Source organism: Brachypodium distachyon, chromosome 2, assembly GCF_000005505.3.
Source record: "Brachypodium distachyon strain Bd21 chromosome 2, Brachypodium_distachyon_v3.0, whole genome shotgun sequence".
Lineage (NCBI taxonomy): Eukaryota > Viridiplantae > Streptophyta > Magnoliopsida > Poales > Poaceae > Brachypodium > Brachypodium distachyon.
In genome coordinates, this window is record NC_016132.3 from 50,276,105 (window position 1) to 50,301,430 (window position 25,326).

General features: G+C 44.4%; 5 protein-coding genes across 5 annotated transcripts; 2 read left to right on the forward strand and 3 right to left on the reverse strand.

Moving 5' to 3' along the window:
- Positions 1-4,221: 4,221 nt before the first annotated feature.
- LOC100832039 lies at positions 4,222-7,801 on the reverse strand. Its single transcript, XM_003569836.4, has 2 exons — positions 7,255-7,801; positions 4,222-4,463 (listed from the first exon to the last, which is right to left on the reverse strand). Exon 1 carries the CDS (start codon positions 7,662-7,664, stop codon positions 7,260-7,262), a length of 405 nt encoding a protein of 134 aa, XP_003569884.1. The 5' UTR covers positions 7,665-7,801; the 3' UTR covers positions 4,222-4,463; positions 7,255-7,259.
- A 1,729-nt stretch (positions 7,802-9,530) lies between these two features.
- LOC100830515 (glycerophosphodiester phosphodiesterase GDPD6) lies at positions 9,531-17,294 on the forward strand. The gene is given in 12 exon segments (XM_003569831.4): positions 9,531-9,693; positions 11,644-11,822; positions 12,035-12,218; positions 12,735-12,809; positions 13,256-13,365; positions 13,770-13,988; positions 14,099-14,254; positions 14,805-14,999; positions 15,498-15,524; positions 15,527-15,659; positions 16,610-16,734; positions 16,883-17,294. Coding segments are annotated over 12 exon segments (1,695 nt in total). The 5' UTR covers positions 9,531-9,677; the 3' UTR covers positions 17,159-17,294.
- A 155-nt stretch (positions 17,295-17,449) lies between these two features.
- LOC100832333 (exocyst complex component EXO70E2) lies at positions 17,450-20,994 on the forward strand. The gene is made up of 3 exons (XM_003569837.4): positions 17,450-17,849; positions 18,014-18,111; positions 18,867-20,994. Exon 3 carries the CDS (start codon positions 18,884-18,886, stop codon positions 20,696-20,698), a length of 1,815 nt encoding a protein of 604 aa, XP_003569885.1. The 5' UTR covers positions 17,450-17,849; positions 18,014-18,111; positions 18,867-18,883; the 3' UTR covers positions 20,699-20,994.
- On the reverse strand, positions 20,925-24,504 carry LOC100829906. The gene is made up of 5 exons (XM_003569829.4): positions 24,093-24,504; positions 23,946-23,979; positions 22,739-23,849; positions 22,287-22,628; positions 20,925-22,188 (listed from the first exon to the last, which is right to left on the reverse strand). The coding sequence occupies exons 3-5, from the start codon at positions 23,030-23,032 to the stop codon at positions 21,676-21,678; spliced, it is 1,149 nt and encodes a 382-aa protein (XP_003569877.1). The 5' UTR covers positions 23,033-23,849; positions 23,946-23,979; positions 24,093-24,504; the 3' UTR covers positions 20,925-21,675.
- LOC100831434 (PLASMODESMATA CALLOSE-BINDING PROTEIN 3) lies at positions 23,642-24,399 on the reverse strand. Its single transcript, XM_003569834.4, has 3 exons — positions 24,093-24,399; positions 23,946-23,979; positions 23,642-23,849 (listed from the first exon to the last, which is right to left on the reverse strand). The coding sequence occupies exons 1-3, from the start codon at positions 24,397-24,399 to the stop codon at positions 23,642-23,644; spliced, it is 549 nt and encodes a 182-aa protein (XP_003569882.1).
- Positions 24,505-25,326: the final 822 nt, after the last annotated feature.

The following is a 25,326-nucleotide window of genomic DNA, read 5'->3' on the forward strand; positions in this document are numbered from 1 at the left end:
ATGCATCATATGTATATTAAATAAATCTGTGCAGAGCATCTTCCCATATCCTCTTGATGCCCACCCTTGCAGAGCTAGCACGACCATCCATGATATCCTCCTCGGTATCACTCATGCATGTCCCAAATACCTCCCCACCTTTTCTATGCAAAGATTGCATGCACTAGCTGATATTGTGACCAAGAGTGCAAGTCACATCAATTAAGTGACAGTCCCCAGCGGTCATCACAACATCATGATACATATATAGGGGTTCCGTGGGACAACTCATTCACAAGGCCCAAACTATATAAAGTCTCCTAGCCCATAATTATAGTACTCCCTCTAATCCATATTACTTGTCTCGGCTTTGTGTAGATACACATGTACCTACACAATGAAATGAGTCTAGAGACATGCATATCTATGCGACAACTAATATGGATCAGAGGGTAGCAAACATTAGTGTAAACAGAGAAACTTGTGCATGGGGACTCCTGCTGCATTAAATTACGGAATCCTTCAAGTGAACGTACGTATAGGAAAAAAATCAGTTGGAATTTGGACATGCATGAACGAAGCAAGCAACAGCTAGTATAAAATGTTCCATGTTTGGAGTTGAAGGCGTGTTTTGTTCTAGCTAGGACCAATATCCCTTTCCAAATATCTCTCCCTCGTCACCTGCTCCATGGAGATGGACACTAAAAGACATGCAATCAGAGCTGTCGTGACTGTGTGCAGTCCTCCTCCTGCATAGTAGTGCCTGTGTCGCTGCTACATGCATGACGATCGATCATATATATGCATGCCCCTTTCCTTTTAAGCTCCTCCCAGCAGCAGCTAGCAGCCAGTCAGCCAGTAATTGCATGCATGCTTTACCACACTGACTGTGTGCTGAAAGCCTGAAATGCAATTCAGAGAGCTAGGCCGGAGGTGAAGGAGGGAGGGAGGCCGTACGTGGTCCCGTGGGGGCATGCTGCAGCGCTGGGGTCACCGGCCGGCCACTAGCAAGCGGGAGCCGGGCCGGAGGGCAATGAATAATGAGAGGTGACCTTTAAGTTTGTGTGTGCAGCGTGCCCGGCCGGCCTGGCCCCTGTATGCATATGTCTGCAGCTGCAATGAACGGAATGCATGCATACAGATAGGCCAGCAGCTAGCTTAGCTGCAGGCAGGACGCATGCATTTGGATCCAATCCCCATTCCCATCATGGGCGGGGAAACTGACTGACTACCCGCGTCTCTGGTTCCTCGCCGGGCACGACGGCTGCCTCTTCACCTATAGCTCCTCGATCCCCCTCCGTTTCCACATATCCTGCAGACATCTATGGCTCTGTCGTCGATCTCTGCTTCGTTGGATCGATGATGATGTCGTCACGTAGGCCGGTCCATTGACTCGTCGTAGTCAGTAAGTATTGATTGGTGTTCATCCACCGGCCGGCCGGGCCTGGCTAGCTAGGTAGCTGCTCGATCTACCGCGCGCCGTGAATCGGCGCGTGGATAGATCTCGCGAGTTGCAACGGGTCCTTTTGGCCGTTAGCACTGCATGCATGCATGCTGCAGGACTGAAGTGAGTGCCTCGATCGCTCTATGTCTTCATGCTCGATTAATCATATGTGGTTGTCGCTTGTCACTTGTCATCACCCGGGAATGCATACAGGCTAGCCAAGCTGGGTTTTTCTTTTTCTTTTTTCTTTTACCCGTACATGCTAGATGCTGGTGAGAAGGCTTTGAGCGAGGGGGGACTGTGGCGACTGTCAAGAGGACAGAGGGAAAGAGAGAGCGCGCTTAACTTGTGAGTAGCATTCGTATTGACCACGCACTCATTCTGTCGCCACCATATGCATGTGCATACAGTACGTCCTTGACTCTTGTGCGTGCTGCCTTCCGTTGATTGATCCATTTCTGCTCCTATTCAGAACCACCACGGTCGGAATTAATGGGTCATATTTATGGAGATATGAATTCATATGTCGTACAATCCATGCATAGCCCTGCTGGAATCTGGGCCTAAAACATATATACTACATGCGCTCGAAACGACGTACGGATCGAGTAACTTTTTTTTCCATATTTATCTGATGTGATTATTCAACTCGAGACCTTTCAACGTACGTACGCATATAATTAGAGGACCGAGTACAAGCATGCACGCTGGCTACATCGGTTGTAGGGTAAGATGGCGGCCGTCAGGGATCGAGAGATCATATACACGTCGTCGTTGATTCAGGCCAAGATGTTAGCAAAAGTACACGCATGCATGCAAGCGAGATCTGGGGACGGATGCGAGCGTGCTAGTCTGCTATACTTTTTTTTTGTAAACTTGTCTGCTATACTCGCTAACAATAACAATATTCTGGAGAGGGCGATGCACGGAGGAGACCGGTCCAAACGCGCGCAGCAACAGCGAGAGGGCCCTCCGCGCGCGGCCATTGTCGCGGGTGTTGTGTTCTCTGCCGCTTGTCGACACGCACTTTGCGCGGTTATTCTGATCGAGGTTACCGGTGCGCATGCATGCATTATGGGGTTTGCCCAATTTGGCCGTTGCGGCCGGCAGGCATGCAAAAAGCAAACCAGCGGGACATACACAGAAGAACGGGCCACATCACGCTTACATAGTACTCCCGCGCTGATCTGGTCTCTGGACAAGTCTTTCTGATCAAAATACGTTTAGATACATGTATATTTCGACACTTAGTATGAAACACGTGGATACTTTCTTTCTTTTAGGAGAGACGTGGTTACTTTCCTTCGTCCGAAAATAGGTGACTCGAATTTGCGTAGAATCGTATGTATCTAAACTGTCATTTATTTCGGACGGAGTGGATAATACGTTTACGTTGTTGATGGGACTGAGGACACCTGTCCACAGCGGATGCCACATGACGAGCACGTGCGGCTCACGCAACACCTCCGTTGTTTTTCGCAGTACTACGATATTATGATTTGATCGGGTCTTGTTTCGCTGTCAAACGCACCTCGAACACTGCTATAGCAAAGCAGTACATGCAAATGATGGGGACGCATATATATACGAAGATCGGCTGACAGCTGCTAGCGTTGGTCGACGGACCCACAAAGTCTTTGCACGTAAGTGACGTGTGTACGTGCTCAAGTTTCGGTGCACCATCGCGCGGTTCCTTTCAGCTTGCAAAAGGAAGGATGCAACCCAACACCCTCACGGTGTGCACGGTCCTCTCGTTCCCTGAACTAGGACAGGCTAGTAGTCTAGCACGGAGATTGCTGCTTCCTATGCAGAAAATGGCACTTGCAGGGTAAAGAGCACTGTTGCAGAAACAACTTGGCAAAAGTTAGCGCGCCAGGACCCCCAGCCTGACTGCATGCACATTTTGCCTGAGTTTTGACCGCTAGTGCCTAGTGGGCAACGTGTTAATGCGCAACAGTCTAGAGACGGAACAAAAGACTCTCTTCGCCACAGATCACAATAATAGCAGCAAACCAAACGAGCTTGCAGCAGAGCTAAACTTAAAAAAGCACAAATGGTGGCATATGTGGGCATCGTCTTCGCCTCCCGTGCGATTGTCACGAGAAGAAGCAAAAGAAAACATAGGTAAAAATATCAAACGCAAGCTGAGTTGTTCGAAGTCAGAGGGCTCGGCGGCGGTCCAAGAGCCCAGCAAAACATGGGACGGAGGGGAGTACTAGCTAAACTCCCACTGGATAAAAAGTTTCAGACTTGCAGTCAGTTCCTTCCAGAATACACTGGTCAGACGGTTGCAATATCAGTTGGAGTGCTACTTACCTGCGGCAGTTTGCGGGTTACCAGACCCCAGCTAGAATTGCGATAACTGTGTAAAACCTCCTTCGTCTCAACTATGAATAAATTTGAATGCATACACTAAGTCAAGTCATGTCTAAATGCATCTAAATTTTGACAAACTTAAGGTATCTTTTGTTGGACAGTATCAAAAATCAAGGCTTGCTCGATGTGGGAATTAGAGTTACAGCTACAAGTCATATATTCATCATCGTACACAAAAAATCGTTCAGTTGGTCAGTCGAATGATAGAATGGTACTCCCTCCATTCCATAATTCTTGTCACAAATTTGCTCAAAAATAGATGTATCTATTTCTAAAAAGTGTCTAGATACATGTAACATTTCCACAAAAATTATGGAACGGAGAGAGTACTAATTTGTTGTACTTCTTCCGTCCCATATTAAGCGACACTTAATATGGGCCCGGATGGAGGGGAGTAGTTATTAAAGCAGATGGTGTGCACATTCTAGCAGAAAATTCAAGTTTTCCACAATTTAATTAAAGCACATATCAGTATTCAGGTTGTTCAACTTTGGAACACAACTTACAAGGTGGGTGCATTCGGTTTACTCCATAAGTGCCATATTATTGCCGTCATCATCGTTTACAACCAGAATTTTTTTATCTGAAAACAAAAGCAAAAGGATCTTCAAAGAAAGAGCAGAACTGAAGACAGTGCAGCTTTCGATGGACTGTGCCACATGACCTGACAAATTAGCAGTGTCAGATTAGTAACTCATATTAAGATGATACTAAACAAAGATAAATAATTAGACACGGCTTCGACTTCAGGTCTCAATTTAGATAGGCAAAGGTCCAAACTCGGCTAGTAGCTTCCTTCATTCTAACCTAGAAGGTACCAGAAATCTAGAGAAAATAACTAGCATGTGCAATTCCAGGTATAGGCATACAGCCTGTACCACTCAATAAAGTGAGTAAAAGTGTTTCACAATAATACACATGTTGCCAGTTCAAATATATGACATGCTGAAAATAGATGCTGATAACGGTTGCCCTGATGCAGTTAGTAAACATCTAACAAAACATACATTGGCTGGATAATATTCATGAAAGAACCTAATTAGATGAATATGATACAGATAATGCAAATGAGGTGTCAAGCATGCAAACTTCTGAACAGGAGTGTAATATACTAAGATAACAAATAGGATAGTAATGATACACAAGTAATTGGATTCACTTCTGCATACGTATTTGAGGCAGAACTGAAAGCATGATTATATAGTTGCACAATAAGGTCCCCATTAGACGTATTCTTGAAGAAAAAAAAGGTCCCCATTAGACAACATATAGCAGCATTCTACTTTATGCAGAGTATAGGTCGTTGTTATGACTACGGAAATAGAAAACCAACAAGAAAGAAAGAACAACATAGAATGGCTGCAACCAACATTTTCTCTCGACAAAACAAACTTTTGCTTAAAAAACACTACATCCTTTTCTAAATATAAGACGTTTTGGTTGACCAAAACAGCCTACCAAAGCATCTTATATTTTGAAACAGAGGTAGTAACTTACAATAAATGGTGCATAATTTACTTTCCGTGTATTATCATAACGACGGTAACTTGAAAAGTTAACACGTTTCAACATTGAAAGATGTCTATGCATGTCAAAAATCAATGATTAATATATTATTAATGAATTGCGACAGAAAACTAACAGACTATTCACTTATTCAGTACATTAATTGACCCCAATACTTTATCATATGAAGGGTGTCTTGGATGGAGGAAAACCAGCATACAGACATACTAAATATGCAAAGCTAGCCGCATAGTAATGAACTTTAATTTTGTCTCAGGTCAAATGATGATATTAAATTATTATTTTTGCGAGAGGAACGATGATATTACTTTAATAGGTTCGTTCCGAACCAAAATGTGCTTGAACCCTGTCGAGCTGCTGCTACAGCTGATTTAGTTTTGTGCATCCTCCCCAATAACTATAAGTCTATAATTTCTGGACCTAATCACAACCCACTTCGCTTGCCTACACAACACAATAGTTTGGCTTTACTTTTGGCCCCCCACATACACATTGGCTACCCATCTTGATCACAGTAGCCTAAAGAGGGTAAAAATACTTACCAAATTGACTGGTAAATACATTAACTTAGTGGGTTCAACCTTTAATTGACCCCAGTAAAATAGCTGGTGTAGAATTGAACCGAATGCATAGCCTTAGCAACTAATATCTTTTTTTATCTCCAGTCAATTTTAGCACACAAATAGACAAATTATAAGGCTCTTGAACCTCTGAAACCTAGAAGGTTAAACTCAAGAAAGCATCTTTCGTCTGTGACAGATTTTTCATAACCGGCACATGTCACAAAAAATTGCCATTATGAGATGACTCGGATAAATCACTAATGTGTAAAACAACTAAAACAGCGCTGAATTCAGGACCCATAAAAAATTAATCATTATTCATATCTCCAGATCGATTGCAAGACAGCAGAAGCTATGGTATGAATTATGATATATTGTTGAATTACTCAGAAATGTAAGAATTCGTTAAGAGACCATCATTGCATTGTACTTGGATCCAACCATTTCCAGGATTCAAATATAATTATATTTCTAGCAACAGACTGACTGTAAACACACCAGATATCCCACAGAAGAAAGCTTAAAGCTCATATCAATGTTCCATTTAGATTGAGCCAGCAACTAACTATCTAAGTGTAAACTGTAAAGCTTGTATCCATATTCCCTCTGTGGTTATTGAAAGGTCATCTGTCATCTCTAGGCAAGTTAAAAGCTGAGATTCTGCTAACTCTAGCCTCCCGAACAACCGGCGAAACATCATAACATGTTATGTTAGGAACTAACTACAGCTAACCAAACAATATTAATTGTGCACTGTACAGTGAAAGATTACACCTACAGAAGTCAGTATGGGCCAACTGACTCAAAGAACAGCCTGCTCAAAATAAATTAGAAGCAACAAAAACCAATCATGATTCTTGCATCCAGAGAGCAATAATAAGTGCATACTCCATGTCTACATATGCCATAGCAGCAGATCAGGGAGGAAATGCATGCCATAAGCAAAAAAAAAATGTAAATCCTAATGCCTTGGTCAAGTGAATGTTCATGGAATTTGTCAGATTTTGAAGCAACTTGCTCATTTGACATTTCCAACCAATTATGTATTTGATCTACACCTACAAACCAGATTTACCAACTCCCAATGACATACTTAAGCTTGACTTAGAAGATAAATAAAAACTTATGCAATAGACACGATGCATTTCCCTTTAAATAAAGAAGGATAAGATGAAGTCAGGTTACAGTTTAACCGATAGGAATATCTCAATCTCATTTCACACAGAAAGGTTGGATTATCAACTATTCACACGTAGTGACACCCCGAATCTGTCCTTAAATCTAACAGCACAGACAAAGGAAACTTAGGCATGAACGACACGGAACCCTAGTTCTAACGACAGATCTAAGGGCAACATTCCTCACCTGGATCACTTCGTGTAGCCGCCGCCCACGGCATCGTAGTCCTCCTCGACGGCGGTCTTGACGTAGGGAGCGGGGAAGTCCTTGGCGGGATCGAACTGCTTGGCGGCCATGTAGCGCTCGAGGTCGGGCTTGCGAAGGAGGGTGCGGCGGACGGGCGGGCGGTTGCGGCGCCCGTCGCGCGGATAGTACTTGATGTCGAACACGGTCTCCGGGTCGGAGGTGGGGATGACGGCCCTGGGGGAGTTCTCGCGCAGGGTGGCCGGGCAAGTCTGGCGGTATTCGAGGGCGCCCGGGAGTGCGCTGCGGTACTCGGGCGAGGAGCACGGGCCAGTGATCTCCCACGGCTTCTTGAAGAATTTGCGGAAGGTCTGGAGCAGCGACTTGCCGGCGCCGGAGGCGGAGGCGGCCATCGTCGGGTCGCTGTGGTGGGTGCCGGAACACGGGATGGGGAAGATCGACAGATGCGGGAACGGCTGATACGGCGGACTTCGAGTCCGCGGTGGGCGCAGAGCGTGGCCGGATCCTTACCGTCTGATTGAGAAGGAGACCGGAGAAAGGGCACAAGTTTTTTTTTTTTCAAACTAGAAGAAAGGGCAGACCTCAGTTCCATAATTTTTGTCAAAATATTATATGTACTTAGACGTTTTTTAGAATAGATACATCGATTTTTAGGCAAATTTGAGATAAGAATTATGAAACGGAGGGAGTAGTTGGTAAAAATTGGCATGGCATGAATGGACGAGAACCATGTGCTAACCATTTTTTTTTGTCTTCGTGATGGTGCACATATTCACATAGATTCGTCATTGGAAACGTTTCCACACATTGCGCGATGGTGAAAATATGCTATCAACTACACTCCACTGAAGAAGGAGCTTTCATGGAAAATTTAAGTAGGGTCTCTTTTTTCTTCTGGGTTGTGTTAGGGTCATTGATCGATCTTTTTTTTTATAGCCAAACGAGAGTTGCAGTGGGAATCCCTCTGTGATCCATAGCATCCGGAATATTTTTTGGAAGACTGATGTCCAAAGAATCACCATTTATGATTGGAAGTTGTCCACCGAAGCACTTGACGTTCAATAGAACGGATGTTTGAGCCAGAGGATGAATATAGTGCAACTATGAGTCTCTGACATTTACAAAATCAAGCAGCTTGCGAGCGACTATGAGAGATGTTTGGCACCCCTCTCCTGAGAAGGAGCTTCATAATACTGAAAAGGAACACGTCCTCACCCCTCAACATTCTAGACCGAGTTGATGATGAAGATCGACGACATCCTAGGCTCTTGTGGTACAGAACTTGGTATATTCATAATGACATCATTATCTACAAGGGAAAAAAATTATACTCTCTCCGTCCAACAAAGGATGTCTCGACTTTGACAACATTTGAATGCATTTATACACTAAGTCATATCTAGATACATCCAAATTTTGATAAACTTGAGACATCTTTTGTTGGACGGAGGGAGTATCTCATTTTGTCCATTTCCTGCAACCTTATGCGAGCATGTTTTCCTCTGCGAATGATAGAATTTCATTGTTACATTAGTAAGGAAATTCTTTATGTTGCATAAAAAATATATATTCTCTGATCAACAAAATAAGAATGATGGCTAGACTCTTTGACATCCTCCTACGAGTGGTTGGGTCAATTTGAATGTCGATGCAAGGTTTTTGGAGCATGACGAAAGATGTGTGGAGACTGTGGGAGCTATTACCAATGATTGCTAGGGGGCTACATGATTCTCTCTATTTGGTTGGAGACCAATTCCTCGACCGAAACGGCGGAGGATATATTTGTTTGGAGGAATTTCAAATTGTGGCTTTCTCAACAATCCACCCTCTCTAACCATGAAAAGTGATTGCCAACGGTCGCGGAAGCGCCGAGTCGTGCAACTTTAAATCGGTTCATCATAAACAACAACATTTTTAGTAAAACAGAAGCGAAAAAACCGTGTGGGAAAGCAATGACTCGGCGCATGAACTTATCAGCTGATTACTTTACTCTATTGGCGTTGCGTGCAATCTCGGACTGGTACGAGTTCGAATATATGAAATTTACTTCTTTTTTAAGAAAAAGAAAGAAGTGATGAGCTAACTGTTCGTCTGAAGGAATATTTTCCGAATATTCCGTGAACTCGGCTAGAAACCGTATTGCCATACCGTCCAACCCTGCGTGACAGGCACGCGGGCCTTGTACCCCACCATTGCACGGTAGCCCACAAGTCGGTGAGACGTTCCCGTCACGGGAGTCATGAAACGTAATGCCGTGACGGAAAGTGGAAGCGGGAGCGAATAGAGAGGGGGAGGGAGAAAAGAGAGAGAGAGAGAGGTCGCGCCGTCTTCTCCATTGCGGAGTAGAACCAGCTCTCCCCCTCCTACTATTCCGGGAAGCTCAGCGGAGTATTACGAGCAGCACTATGCGCCCTTCAATCTGTAAGTTCGCCGGCTCCTTCTTGATTCGTTGCGTTCTTCCCCCTCAATGCTTCCTGCCGAACCGATCTATCATCGGAGCTATCCTCCATGTCTCCATGAACTGGGAAAAGAGGAGCCATCCCCTGACCCCCACTCTCGGTCAACCGGTAAAGAGTAAACTTCCCCTCCAAAAAAACCCGGTAAAGAGTAAACTGGATATTGGCGACGTTCAGGCCTGAATTGAGGTAACTCGTGATACAGGAATTAGGCAATGGCTGCTGTTTTGTGCGGATTAGAACTATAGAAGTTGGCAACAGAATTGGGGTGGGTGGACATATCCAATGAACTTGCTCTGGGATTTCTTATGGATAATTCTCCTTCGCAATTTCTCCCGTGCTAGTGCTAGCCTTTTTTGTTGTCGAGGGAATTATTGGTAGTTAACTACTCCCTCCGATCCATATTAATTGTCTCAAATTTGTCCAAATATGGATGTATCTATGCCTAAAAAGCGTCTAGATACATGTAATATTTCGACAACTAATATGGATCGGAGGGAGCAGTAGTTATTCGTTATGTGTGTGACTATTTTTATTTAGTTATTAGTATTACCCGTTAAATGGATATAGTCCAGGGAGTTTAATAATCTTATTTACGCTGCTTTATATTGGAGGGTAAGCCGTGGAAACTGTGGCTTGGTTGAGAGAATTGGATTGAGATACTTAATTGTTACACTTGAGGTGAAGATAACTATAGAGAAGCTTTTGGTCTCTGACTTTCCTCATTTGATTTGCTCTGATATGTAGAAATGCAAAAAAATAAAATCTGAATAAGCGCCTATGAAGAAACTCACAAATTCGATCATGTGAATTTTGGGGCCTTTACAGTACACAAATCAGCAGAAATGAAATCAACAACAACAGCAACAACAACAACAACAATAATTTAAAATCGAGGAATTTACTTCTTTCAAACAGTACTTGACAAGTAATCTTTCATTGTCTGTATGCATGGTCCAAACATGCATATTCTTACACCAACGATGTGCAGAAGTAGAAAACAAAGGGAGGGGAGCAGCTAGATTATATTGTTCTTCTGTTTCATCATTCATAGATTATGGTCACTTGTGTCTTCTGCATATAGCATCCGCAATCCGGCCTTCTGCCTATTTCAACCATATATACCAAGTCTGGCCTTCTATATATTCTAAAATCTGGCCTTCTATATATTCTATCCATATAACTTCAAACCAAATCTGTACGCTTAGACTATGTTTTCACAATTACATATTCACTTTGCTAATATTTTCTTAAAATTATTCGGAGGACTCCAAGTGGTAGTTATATTTTTTCACTGATGGATATCATCAAACACTTTGGATACGAGGATTCTAATAACATTGTTAATACTCCCTCCGTCTGGAAATAAGTGATGTGGATTCTTATACAAATCCACGTCACTTATTTCGGACGGAGGGAGTATGTAAGATGCACCTCCTCCTTTTCAGTTTATAAGGCACACGTGTATTCCTAGATCATCAATTTGACCAACGAAATGTGTATTGCATTGTAACAGAAGTATACCATTGAATTCTGATTCGAAAGAAGTTTCTAGTGGTATACTTTTTGTGGCATATAAGTATATAACTCATATTTAGTTGGTCAAATTGATGATCTGGGAACACGTTTGTGTCTTATAAACTGAAAAGGAGGGGGTATAACACATTAGAAATTTAGAGAAATGACAAATGGTCCTCCAAATGAAACAACCAAACATGATTCCTATTGGAAATAAAGATATGGACAAAACCTGATGATTTTCGTTGTAATATATTATTGTATATTGCTATATTGTCTACAAAAGGTCATTATGAAATATTAACTTTGTCTCATTTTAAGTTCCCTTATTATAAATGCATTTGCGGTTTGCGCATTAGCCTGTCCTGTATTTTATTTGTCTTGTTATCTTTGGCAGGTCATATTCCTTTTCTTCTTCTGCTACTGTTGCATGTGGTTATTGCTAGACCATTCTTCCCATTACCAAGTAAGACTAGTAATGAGGTGAAGAAGCCCATACAGACGTTTCGACCATATAACATTGCTCACCGTGGCTCAAACGGGGAAATCCCTGAGGAAACAACTGCTGCTTACCTGGTACAGCTCAGACCTCAGAGAATTGCGTCACATAAAACATTAAACTTCTTTTTATTATTTGAAATGTGATACCTTTGTTGAGATGATACACAATTAAATGGTTATATTTATGCTGCAAATGTTACTAAACTCAATTTTGATAAGTTTCTATCATGTAATCTTTCACCATTGGAAAATTAGGTTGACAGATTATATAAAAAAAACTGTTGCAGCGAGCTATTGAAGAAGGTGCAGATTTTATAGAGACTGACATCCTTGCTAGCAAAGATGGGGCATTGATATGCTTTCATGATGTAACACTTGATGATACAACTGATGTTTCGAGCCATAAGGAGTTTGCTAATCGAAGGAGAACCTATGAGGTGGAATGGTCCAATGTTACTGGCTGGTTTGTAGGTTTGCTTATTAACCAACCCCGATTTCTTCATTCATTTTTGTAAATCTTAGCAACAAAAGTAAGCAATATGAAGCAATAAAGCATCTCATTATTTTATTCCTTGCCTCAATTCAGGAAGTTCTTACAATTGACTCCAGTGTGTGCACTATTTCCTAGAACCAGTGCACTCTGCCAGCTTTAGCAACTGGTATTTATTTTTTCTCGAACCCATTAGCAACTGGTATTATGGTATTTCTTTTTAATAAAGGAATGCCATAAGCTAACGAGCATCCAGTGGTAAGACTGGCCATTGGCCAACTGAGAACTGACCACGCTCACCAGCATAGAAAGATACATCACTGTGGTTGGTAAAACCTGGCAAGATCATATTGGTTGATCTATGCCTGACAGTAAAGAATAGTTGTCTGCAGTTTGAAACTTCACATTGCTTGGATGTGAACTGAGCATTAATCGCAAACCCGTGAAACTGTTGCTTCTTGATTTTTTCAAACTAATAATTAGGTGTTCATATGCAGTCGACTTCACTCTTGATGAACTTAAAACACTGAAAGTGAAGCAACGGTATTCGTTCAGAGATCAACAATACAATGGTATGTGTCTCAGTGTCTGTGTCCTTGAGCATTTTCGTTTCCTTTTCTGTCTTCATCGGTGTAGAGGGTATTGTTATCCTCTGTATGGATCATTGGTGTCTTCCAAAGATCAATTTAGAGCCTTTTTCGGAGAGATCCTGTTGTTTTTTATAGAAAGCTCAGATGGTGTAATTCATTGATTCTCTGTTCAATAACGGGCATTCCACTTCTCACCCACTAATACCTGGGAGCTGGGAATATTGTATTCATTGATTGACATATGTGTTTGTCTTCTCCAAAATATGTGTTCAATTTTAAAAAGTAGCAAGTTCTTATTTAGAGTTAGTAGAGGCATTTTGCATTTAATTGATCTAAGCTAACAATAATTCATGGACTAACCTAAAAGATGTAATAGGATAACATATTTGTGAATTAAGAATTATTAATAATATTGTATGGACATGCAGGTAAATTTTCAATCATCACATTTGAAGAATTCATTTCAATTGCCTTAGATGCAAGCAGAACCGTTGGAATATATCCAGAGATTAAAGACCCCATTTTTATCAACAAGCATGTAAGTCCCCTTGTTCTCAAAAGGCACTAGATACTTTTAAGGATTCTCATCTTTCTCTTTTTTTTTTTACCGGGTCATCTTTCAACAATTAAATCTTCTCTAGCAAGAAATAAGCCTTAAAGTACTCCCTCCTATCCTAAATTCTTGACGTTGTTTTAATATTATGCAATTGCTATGAAATTGGTAATTATACTGAATAGCTTACCTTTCGCAAGACCTTTCTCATACTATGATACATAGGTGGAGACAAAATACTGAAGCTGATATATTTTATCTAAAAGTACTTCACCTTGGCTTCGATGAGCCAGACAGTGCGAAAACTTTCACTTTGTTCAGTGCGTAGTACAATTTAGGCTAATTTCCGAAGTGCTGTAAGCAATGAGCTTGTATTCTACTTGTGTCAGGTAAAATGGGCAGATGGAAAGAAGTTTGAGGACAAGTTTGTAGATACCTTACTAAAGTATGGATATAAAGGTCAATATATGTCCGAATATTGGCTAAAACAGCCATTGTTTATACAATCCTTTGCTCCTACTTCCCTTGTACATGTATCAAAATTGACAGACTCTCCAAAGATCTTTCTTATTGATGATTTCATTGTGAGAACACAAGACACGAACCAGGTACATATCTTGTGTAATAGAACACATCTTATACATCAATTTCAATTGTATGAAAGATAAGTGAATGGTATGGCTGTATGGATATTACTTATGTTATTATTTGCTTGCAGTCATACTGGGAAATCACTTCAGATGACTACCTTGCATACATTAGTAATTATGTTGTCGGCCTTGGTCCATGGAAAGATACTGTCGTGCCAACTGCCAATAACTACTTGATGGCACCAACTGATCTTGTTGCAAGAGCACATGCTCATAATCTCCAGGTGACATATTTGTTTGTATTCCTTGCAGTTATCTGGAGCTACTATTTACATGAATACTCTAGTAATACATGCTAGGCCAATATAAGTTCTGACGACATTCAACATTTGTTTTGTTCAAGTGTGTTTGGTCACTCTGGAAATCTGAATCACTAGAAGATCCCAATGGAACATCATGCATGACTTCTGTTTTCAATCACATGAGCATTAACCAATTAGTAGCTGAATGCATTGGAACAAAACATATGACCTAGCCGCCGGCATCTGCATCAGGAACTCACAGCTGACCCCTGATTCTCAATTTCTCATGTACTAAATTAGAAGGACTCGACTCATTTAAAATTCTCATTGAATTAATCATTGCAGCCGAGTCCCATAAGCTCAAACTTAAGTATTCTGCATGTATTAACTTTCTGCTATAAATTCGTGAAGCACCAAATTGTTACCCTACCACATGACCGCTTTTGTAGGCCTATATGGCTATAACCTACATTTCATGGCAGGTATTTTGTACCTGGATGCAATGCTAAACTGCATTCTGTTATTTCTGCAGGTACACCCTTATACATACAGGAACGAGAACCAGTTCCTGCACTTCAACTTTCATCAGGATCCCTATGCTGAGTACGATTTCTGGATAAACACAGTGGGCGTTGATGGATTATTCACAGATTTCGCTGGAAGCGTACACCAGTACCAAGAACTGATATCCCCACACCCGAAGAATGCAACTGCAAACAGCCTCTTAGTAAAAATTGCTCAGATGATCGCAGCATATGAAGGCCACTGAATGAATATGTGTTGCCGCAGATCATTTTTTAATAATCATTTCTCTGGAGAAATTGTACTCCCTCCGATCCATAATAAGTGTCTAAATCTGACATTTATTATGGATTGGATGGAGTAATAGTTAGTTCATTGCCCATCAGATGAGATGTGTCAGTTTTGGACAATTGGCCTAGCTGGCGTGTGTATATGTACAAGTGGCATTGGTATTCAAATGCAGTTATTAAAAATTAGTGTGCACAGTTGACCTGCGTTTCAACTAAACTAAATAGGGGTCTCCATTCTGCAACTATGCCCGATGGTGACAGATGGCTGATAACTTGGTCAGGCAGCCACAGCGTGTGCTTGTGGGCCTTGTGGCTAGTTGCTTGCATGGTCTCTCTCTGTCTATTCCCACTGAGAAGGAACCAGTCTCCTCCTTCCTTTTGGACAGATGTTCTCCTCACCAATCTCAATGCAGGGGAGGATAAGCTGGAGAGGGCCCAACTAAAACTGTTCCATGGCGAGAGGCTTGGAAGGATAAAAAATTTCAGGCCACACAGTCTGAGCAGAGGAAAGATGGAGGCGGGGGCAGCTCTGGCTCGGCCGCCGGAGTACACCTCTGCCGGCGTACTGCTTACAGGTAACGATAGCTCTGCTCAATCCTATCATTTGTCAGAGGTAGGAATATACTGGACGTGAGGCCTGGTCTCAAGCTTGCAAATACATTTTTATCTTGCCTATCAACACTTCCAGAACAGAAGCAAAGCTTCCGCTTCTTCTGGAGAAAATCAAGCCCTCCCTGTTCAAGCAGCGCTGCATATCTGACTAAAAATACCATACTGGCTGGCTAGTGGGCCGGCTAGACACTAGACTGCCTTGGACTCAAGGGTAGGTGTAAGATTTTTTTTTAATTCGAATCTTGGATAAGCCACTTAGTCAACTGTCAACTTGTAAAACGAACGGTGCTACTTGCTTTCGTTGGATTTGATCACATAGCTTTCGTTGTCTGCCTTAAAATGCAGTTAAGTTGTGGAAATGTCCATACAAGTACAAAATTGCAGCGCTGTACGATTTTGGGTACACTGAATTCTTACTGTATCAAGTACCCCTCCGATCATAAATTGTTGTCGTTGTTTTAGTGACATACCCTTTTGACCGGTACTTGCAACTTTGCGTAGAGAAACCCGGTTCCGTTCTGCACTTTGATAGTTAGCTTAATCTGAGAGCTGAGCATGACTAGCAATTCCAAACTCTACTGAGAAATATCATGGAAGCGCACCTCTTGTTGGCCTAAATATCTCGGAGAAAGCTCGCTATATCTTCCTGCTTTTGCGCGGAAATACACTAGCCCAACTTTGAATTGACCAACCTTTTCGGAAGGGAGTAGATCACACAGAATCATGGCAGCAAAGCCTGCCATCTCAAAATCATCATATACTCCGTAGCTTAATTCCATCAATATACAGATCGAGTCAAACACAGCTGCCACTTGAATAATCTCATGGAATTTTCTCACGCACCCACCACAGCACTACCGATTGGGATCTGACTCCAAGCGCATGCATCTACGCATTGTCTCCTCCAATGCAGGCAGAACATCGTTATTTCTCCACCAGAGGCGATCGCGCAAGGCAACGGCATTCGCAGCCCCACCCGTGGTGGCCGCGAGCTTACCACGGAGGAGAATTCAACGACGAGGCCCCGGAACAACAAAGGTCCGAGACTCTCCCAGTCCCACCCGTTGGAACGGGTCAAGATATACAGTACTACATAGTTATTATTCAACCAGACCTGACCCAAAATTTCTACTGCGTTTGCGGTATGTAACGACTTTTTGATTGTGTGTGATTTTTGTGAATCTAGGTTGTCGCGGCGGCACGGAGGAGAAGGGCGGACATCCAGTCGGACACGTACGTGCTGCTGGAGCCCGGGATGGAGGAGGAGTTCGTGTCCAAGGAGGAGCTGGAGGCCAGGCTGAGGGGGTGGCTGGAGAGGTGGCCGGGGGACGAGCTGCCGCCGGACCTGGCCGTGTTCGACACGCTGGACGACGCCGTCTCGTACCTCGTCAGGTCCGTGTGCGAGCTCGAGATCGACGGCGAGGTCGGGTCTGTGCAGTGGTACCAGGTTCAGCTGGAATAGCAAACCACTACTTGCGTGGCGCATCGTTTCTGTAACGAGTTTTGGCCCCCGAATTTTTTTTTTGCCTTTTGGCAGGCAGGCATATGAATGAATTCTATGGGAATTTTCAGAGAAATTGCTCGCTTTGCGTTGGAAAGTCGAAACGGGTCATAATTAAAATCGATCCTCTGAGCCGACGGCCATAGGAAAAACATATGGAGGAGAGAAGAGAACAGCTGGCTGGGTCAGCGCAGGCCAGTCACAGTCAGTGCGGTGCGAAAGCTCGCCCTTCTTCCTCCGTTTTTCCACAGGGGGTCGGGAGACGAAACTGAAGAAAACCGGAGGGGGTCAGGCGTCAGCTCGACCGCTGGATGGAGCCTGACTTTCCCGGCAGACGGGAGAGAGAGAGAGACCCCCGGGTCACGGCAGCATCCGTTCCGATTCCATTCCACGGACAATTGCGTTTTCCGCAGTCTCTCTCTCTCGGCTCTCGCTCTCCCTGGCCGTCGCCGTCGCTCCCCTCGGGTTGACTTGACTTCCACACACACACACACACATACCTCCCTCCCCTGGCCACTCCAATCCCGTTTTCTTTTGCTCTTCTTCTCCTCTCCCTCTCTCTCTCCCCGGTGCTTTGTCAGCCCCCTACGCCCCCCTCGACCGAGTCCGCAATCTTGGATTGCGCCGGTGGACTCGAGCACGGCCGCGGGCGGTGAGTCGTCCTTATATTCTTCTCTTGCTATGCTTATGTAGGCTGTAGCAGGGTTTCTGCTTTCTCGTACTGAAGCCAGGGTTTCTTGATATTCACCTTTTTTTTCTTCTCATGTACTAGTTAGTTAATTTCGTCCGATTTTAAACCTTGGAACTGGTTTCCAGATTATCTGTGCTTGGTGTTAGATTTTCTTCTTCCGGTGGAGAAAATCTTTCCAATTAGGGGCAACTGGTGGAAGAACTCTGGCCTAATCCGTTAAGAGGTAAATATTGGACGAACCTCTTCTCTACTGTACCATTTTAGATGCTGTTATAGTCTATTTCAAGAAATCCAATCCTTTTGTAGCTTATCATTTGTTGGCACTTTTTTTTTTGGAAAAGCCACTATGTCCCAATTGGCAGCATACTTAACGTCCTATGGGGATGCTAAAAAAAGGTGTTCCAAAAATACAGACGAATCATCTTTTTTTTTTTGCGGGTGGAATTATCTGTTTTTTGTGGTTGATGTGAGACGAATTACCTTGATGAATCATTCAAAGCTCAAAGTTGATAAGCTGTTTCATTTGGGGAGCAAGTGACAAGTTGTGTCCCTATTAATAGCCTTCGTGGCATATTATCTAATCAAATCCAACCTTGAAATTAAGTATATTCAAGTTTTCAACTTATTTTCATAAGAGATAAAGAGAATCAAGCGTTTAAAAGCCAGCAAGGAGAAAAGGGAGAATTTGTTTTATTATTGATGTTTTATTATAAGCTTAAACTGTGAGGTCACAGTCACACGCTACTGCTACCATGCTAGTAACCGTGTTATGACTTCACTGTGTATCAGTTTCTCGATGTACTCTAATGAATCTGTTTTGTTAATTTAGCTCACAGTCCCTACTTTGTTTGTTCATTAACGTTTCCCATGTCTTAGATACTTTTCATGATTTGATCTTCATTAACTTTTAAGTGTTCTTCATTTTAAGTTTTTCATATTTGGAGTTGAACTTGACCTTTGTATAAACATGTGAAGCAGGCATATAAATCTACACAATGATGGCTGCTGAGTTAGTTAAGCAGTGTTCAAACATCACCCTGGGAGAAGAAACAGACATGTGTAGTATTAGATATGATCTCAAGGCATTGCGGAAGAAGATCCTTAGTTTGGATTTCCAAAACTCTATACATGTTCATGATCCACAGAACTCATTTGAGTACTTAGAAGTTCTGTACAAAATTCGGCAACTGTCTGAGAGGTTAGGGAACTTGGACCCTGGTGAAGAAGCCAAAGAGCACAAGGAACTCACTGTATATGCTGATGAACTTTTTGAAATGGCAATGGCAACGCTTGAAGAGGAGTTCTTTTACCTTCTTACACACTACAAACAACCATTAGAACAGGAACTTCTCTCCTTCCGTTCTACAGAGGATGGTAGCACAGATGAATTTTCAAGCAGCTCATTCAGTGAGGAACAAAGTGAAGGGAAGTCAACACAAACTGTTAGTAGCGGAGGATCAGAATATTTTGTGGCTGATTTGATTCAAACTGGTGCACTCTCTGCTGTGAGGTCCATTGCTAACTTCATGTTCCTGAGTGACTATGATAAGGAGTGTTGCCAGGCTTATATAAATGCACGGCAGGGTGCAATAGATGAGTTCATTGGGTCTCTGCATATTGACAAGCACAGTATAGCAGAACTTTTGAGCACTAATTGGACCAAATTAAGTTCATTGATAAGGAAGTGGAACCGGGCAATGAAGGTTTTTGTTCGAGTCTACCTTGCAAGTGAGAGGCGCCTCAGCAATCTTGTCTTTGGTAAACTTTCAGAATCAACTGCAAATTTGTGCTTCTATGAGATTTCATTTAGCTCAGTCATGCTGCTCCTGAGCTTTTATGAATCTGTAGCAATTGGGCCTCCTAAACCAGAAAAGCTTTTTCGCATGCTTGATATGTACGAAGTCCTAGATGATCTACTCCCTGAAGCAGAGTTCTTGTTTCAAGCAGGGTACGGTGATATGGTTTTAACCGAGTACCATGAAGTCCTACTCAAACTGGGAGAATCAGCAAGGAAAACATTTGCAGAATTCAAGTATGCCATCCAATCCTACACATCATCCAGTGCAGTGCCTAGTGGTGCAGTGCATCCCCTTACAAAGTATGTTATGAACTATATAAAGGCTGTCACAGTTTACAGTAAAACTCTCGATTTGCTTCTCAAGGGCATGGATCGAAGTTACCACCATTTCTCCGCTGATATTCAGTCCATGACAAACTCGTACCCTCATTTCACTGTTACAGCATTGCATCTGCAGTCCGTTGCTGCAGTTTTAGAAGCAAATCTTGAAGCTGGGTCTAGATTGTACAGAGATGGCCGATTGCGGAGCATCTTTGTGATGAACAATATCTACTACATGGTCCAGAAAGTGAAGAACTCAGATCTCAAAAGCTTTCTTGGTGATGACTGGATACGGGGGCACAATCGGAAGGTACAGCATCAAGCGACGGACTATGAGAGGGCTTCGTGGAGCCATGTCCTCTCTTACCTGTGTGACGATGGCTTATGTGCTGCCGGAGATGCTGCGTCTCGTAAAACTATTAGGGAGAAATTCAAAAATTTCAACCAGTCTTTTGAAGAAGTTTATCGAGTTCAGACAGCATGGTCTATCCCAGATGATCAACTCCGTGAAGATGTCAGGATTTCCATATCACTGAAAGTTATACAGGCCTATAGGACATTTGTTGGAAGATACTCTAGCTTCCTTGATGGCACAAAGCACCGAGATCGCTGTCTAAAGTACAGGCCTGAGGATTTGGAGGAACTTTTGCTGGACCTGTTTGAAGGAACTCAAAAGACATTGCAGCATTAATGCTGAGCTTGAAGCTAATCTGGAAGATTATCATATCACGGTTTTTACATTATGGAAGAAAAGCACCCCTGGCCTCTACTCACAAAGATTCATACAGCCAAGATATCATGTCAAGGTTGCTGTAAATTTTGCTCTGTATTAGTTTTTCAAATGATACTTCCGTTTATTTATTAGATTTTTTTGCTATAGTGATGTTCATGCTAAAAAAATGTGTTGATGTCTTGCGTTTGCCAGAACCTTCATAACAGGAAGCCTGTATAGTTTCTTAATATATATACCTGCCAGTTATTCTGCAACTGGTTGCAAAATATTATTCTGTGCACCAAAGTCTACTACCTGATGCTACCAGTACCAAGTATACTTGTGCACAATGGTATTTATCGTTTTTTGCTTGTTAAATGTTGACTTCGGGTTTGCTTGTTATCATATCGTACATGAAAGATCTCGCTCCAGAGATCATATGGTGCATAGGCATGTTAGCCAAACAGAGATTGGACATAATTAATCTCCTTCCAGAGGACAAGTGTTTACCCTGCCAAGGATCTATCCTCTTTGTGATTTTCTGAATTAGGGGCATGAACTGGTCATTGTTTAATCTATGGTCATCAGTTGGTATTCCTAAGTATATAAAAGGTCAACTCCTCAACTAACTTAACATGTGAGCAATTCTTTGCTCCTCCTCCCGTCTGCAACCCAAAACATAAAAACCGGTTTCTGAATATTGTTTTGTTATTGATCCAGTTGTCCTTCACTGGTAATTTTCTGAACAAGTAAGAGCCTTAAATTGTTTGAAAGAATTTAGCAAGCTCTCATTCTGAACACATACATCTATATACATCTATATACCTCTAGGAAGATTTTAATTAGCCTGAACGAATTTTGGTGTCCTTAATTAATTGGATTAGCAATGGATCATCAAACACTAGCAGGGACGGAGAACTGATATATGTGCGGCTGCTCTGGAGTCTGCACTCTGGTCATCCTGCGTGCTGGTCGTCGCCCTCCTTCTTGAGGTCAGACGGCGGCAGGAAATGGTCGGAGGAGAGGCCGTAGACGTTGAAGTCTGCCTCCTCCACCGTCCACGTCTCCTCCAGCTTCCTCTTGTGGTTGACGGAGCCTTCGCCGTAGCGGAAGAGCGTGACGGCGGTCTTCCCGCCGTGCGCGATGTTGATGCCGTCGATGCAGCGGTAGTCGGAGATGACGGACTCCATGCTGGTCTCCCAGAAGATGTTCTCGCTGCGTCTGGCGCCCTTCCCGGACTTCATCCGGAGCAGGTGCGAGTCCTCGAGCTGGATCAGCAGCCCCGTCCGCTGGCTGAAGTATCCCCACACCGTGTGGTGGATGATGTCGAACGCCGCCGCGCTCCGCGCCCGCAGCGTCGCCGCGCTCGCCTCCAGCTTCAGGATGAAGCACTCCTCCCCGTTGATCACCTTCTCCCCGATGCACACCGCGTCCGAGAACAGGTTCGCGATCGACCGCGGGTCCAGGCCCTGCAAAACGGCAAGCAATAATCGATTGGTTGATCGTTGCATCTGGAATGCACGCATCATTGACATTGGCATTGGTGGAAAACGATCGAGATGCGTGCCTGGAGGGAGCGGCGGAGGGGGCGGGGAGGGCCGCGGGAGACATGGGAGATCTCGGCGGCGGACTGGCGCCAGGCGACCTTGCCGTCGCTGCCGGCGCTCATCTTGTGGCCGGCCATGATGAGCTCGAAGTACCAGACCTCGGGGCACTTCTGCCAGAGCACGAAGCCGCCCACCTCGGCGCGGCCCTGGGCGGCCGTCACGGTCTGGTCGCCCAGGTGGAACTCGGACGCGCACATCCGCACTTTGCCCACCGCGTACATGCTCTGCACGCTCTGCAGCGCCGCCTGCCCGCCCGTCGCCGCGATGTACTGCTGCATGATGTACTTGGCCGTCGACGCTTGCTTCACAAAACACAAACACACGCACGTCATGGATTTCATTCATTCATCCTTGCCGTTCTGTACTGTACGTACAAAATGGAACATGGCTTGCGATCACCCGATTTGCTTACGATGGAGGAGTCGCGGATGGAGCGGCTGAAGGCGCGGTCGTGGGGGACGGGGCAGGGGACGAGCGGGGAGCCGACGACGTTGAGGAAGAGCTGGAGCTCGGCGTTGGCGGCGGCGGCGGCGGGGCCCTCGGCGGTGGCGCGGTCGAAGGCCTGGGTCTTGAGCCAGGCGCGCATGTTGGCGCCCCGGCGCTTGTCGGAGCCGGGGGCGTTGGCGAGCATCTCGTCGGGGATGGGCACCTCCAGCACCGTGTCCAGGGAGTCGTCGCGGTCATGGTTCGGGCACAGCTTCCTCATCAGGCCACGCGGGCATCAACGGCCGGCGACCGGAACTGGAAAGACGGATGAGAGAAACAAGGGGAGGGAGGAACGAGAGGGGGAAAAGGAAAGGGCATGTTGAAGCGGACGCCATGCATTGGAAGCGAGGAATTAGTGGATCGCGCGGAGCCCGGAGGCTGAGGAGAGGCGCGGGTGCTACATTGAAATGGAGCCAAACTCTCCCAGAGAGCCCGTGCCCATGTTTGACACGCGTCCATCCGTGCCATGCGTGATGCGTTTGCATATATAGGAAACGGAGTTTCCTGTGCATGATCGATCTGCGCATGCAATTTCCAGCAATTTACCTGGACCGGTTAATTGGTGGATTTGTTTTGCATGAAACAGATTCCAGTGCGTGATCGCAACACTGGTATTAACATACGAACCTGAAGCTCATGGCCTTCTTCCAGGCAAAGAAATCAAACTCCATATATAAACATGAGCTAATCAAATTACGAACATCTGAACATGAAAGGCGTACACAGACAAAGATCGAAGCAGAATAACCATTACATCTCCACCAGAGCAACAAAACATAAAGGGAAAAAAATGTGCTACGTGACGCCACTTAATATATGGTCCAATTGATCACTGCACCAAGAAAGCAAGGATGGATGCAACGCCGAGGAGACCACGGAGACCAACGAACGCAGCAGCAGCACGAGGAGGAGCGTCGTTCTCCGGGCTCAACGTGTTCGCCGCAGGGCCGTACGCGCCGATCGGTGTCGTGAAGCTCCCTCCCATGCCGGGCGTAGTCGGGGAAGAAGAACTCGTGCCGTTCCCCGTCCCTGCAGCACTGTACATACAATGCACAGAAGCCAACCACATAGTTCAGTACACAAGGATCGGAAACAGATGGAAAGTTGGAGATTACTAGTACAGTAGTACGTACCTCGGAGTTGCAGGGTACTTGCAAGTTCCGGAGCCTGCACAACACAAGTTACTAAGTTAGGAATCAACACGCCGGCCACCGTGAGATCGAGGAAATTAATTGAGATGCCGAGTCCAGTCTACTGAAATCTGTGATCGGCGCACGTACTGGGGTCTGTGGAGGAGAGGGTGGCTGTGCCGCCGAAGTCGCAGCCGGTGGCGCCCTGGGTCTGGCTGTTCCGCTGGTAGTAGCTGTTTGCCGCGTAGGAGCAGTGCGCCGCCACCGAGTCCGGGCTGTGGCAGCTGCCCCCCGTCAGCACCGGGGCGCAGTCCGCGTCGTGCCCGCACGCGTAGTCCAGCGTCTTCTGCAGCGCCTCCTCCGTCGCGTTCGGCCTGCACACGCACCACGCCGCGCCTGATCCTCGCAATGGAACGGCCACCAACACCAGCAGCAACACCACCGGAGGCATCGTCATCGAGCAGCAAGCAATTTCTTTCTCTCTGGCTCGTCGACGACGCTGGTAGTTGTACGTGGGCAGTGGTGGCGATCGAGAGCGGCTTACTTTGCCTCGTACTTATTGGCCGTTCGGCGCGACGTCGACGCCCTCTTTTTTGCCCCCCTCCTCGTTCCTTTTTCGCTCTTTCCGACCATTTTCCGCAGGGTGTCGACTTTGGGCCGAGCCGCTGTGTTTTCTTCGACGCGAAGTTTGCGTTCCCGACCCATATTGCAGAGACACCTGTGGGTTTCTTCGGGCTGTTCTAGGCCTGGTTTATGGTCGACCGAGCCACCGTGCTCCAAAGTGAAGGGCTAAAGGCGAGGGAAAGTAGCAAAGCTGCAAAGTTGTTTGTGTGCTGTGCTGCTGTTCATCCTAGTGGTAGTGCTTAACAGAGAGCCCCTGTTTGTTTTTGGAGGAAAAATAAAGGTAAAGCTGTATCAATCATTGTACATGCCCTCATATGATAGATACGTTCTTTTGTACAAGAGAAAAAGGGCGCATGTGATCCTGCATATACTCGGTAGGCCTGAACTTGTACCTGTGATGCTTTTATCAAGTACCATGAGTCACCATGCTTAGGTGTTGAGTTGAATATTCAGCTCAACACATTTTTGCTTTTGATTCGTAAGGAAGGCCTTGCAGATTCTTCTTAGCATCATGACAAATTAACCACCAAATTTTATTTTACTTCTTCAGGGGTCTTAGCTTTCCAAAGGTGTTCAAAAGATCATTTCAATTGGCAATCCCCTTTTACAGAAAGAAAGAAAAATAGGTCTGTACATGGATTCGATTGTGAATTTCCCAGATTTTTGTCCAACGCATTTATTTATTTTTAGTTTTGGAGTTGCTAACCACGTAGTTCAGACTGTTTGTCCAACGCAATTTAGGAACATCAGTTCCATTAAC

What these genes read in the sequence shown, in the direction of transcription:
- LOC100832039 (XM_003569836.4), bottom strand. Translation starts at nt 7,664, where the DNA reads ATGGCCGCCTCCGCCTCCGGCGCCGGCAAGTCGCTGCTCCAGACCTTC.
- LOC100832333 (XM_003569837.4), top strand. Translation starts at nt 18,884, where the DNA reads ATGATGGCTGCTGAGTTAGTTAAGCAGTGTTCAAACATCACCCTGGGA.
- LOC100829906 (XM_003569829.4), bottom strand. Translation starts at nt 23,032, where the DNA reads ATGAGGAAGCTGTGCCCGAACCATGACCGCGACGACTCCCTGGACACG. An exon ending in CCATCCGCGACTCCTCCATC is followed by an intron (nt 22,629 to 22,738) that starts GTAAGCAAATCG and finishes TGTTTTGTGAAG; the next exon opens with CAAGCGTCGACGGCCAAGTA. An exon ending in CCCTCCGCCGCTCCCTCCAG is followed by an intron (nt 22,189 to 22,286) that starts GCACGCATCTCG and finishes GCCGTTTTGCAG; the next exon opens with GGCCTGGACCCGCGGTCGAT.
- LOC100831434 (XM_003569834.4), bottom strand. Translation starts at nt 24,399, where the DNA reads ATGACGATGCCTCCGGTGGTGTTGCTGCTGGTGTTGGTGGCCGTTCCA. An exon ending in CCTCTCCTCCACAGACCCCA is followed by an intron (nt 23,980 to 24,092) that starts GTACGTGCGCCG and finishes TGTGTTGTGCAG; the next exon opens with GCTCCGGAACTTGCAAGTAC. An exon ending in AAGTACCCTGCAACTCCGAG is followed by an intron (nt 23,850 to 23,945) that starts GTACGTACTACT and finishes TTGTATGTACAG; the next exon opens with TGCTGCAGGGACGGGGAACG.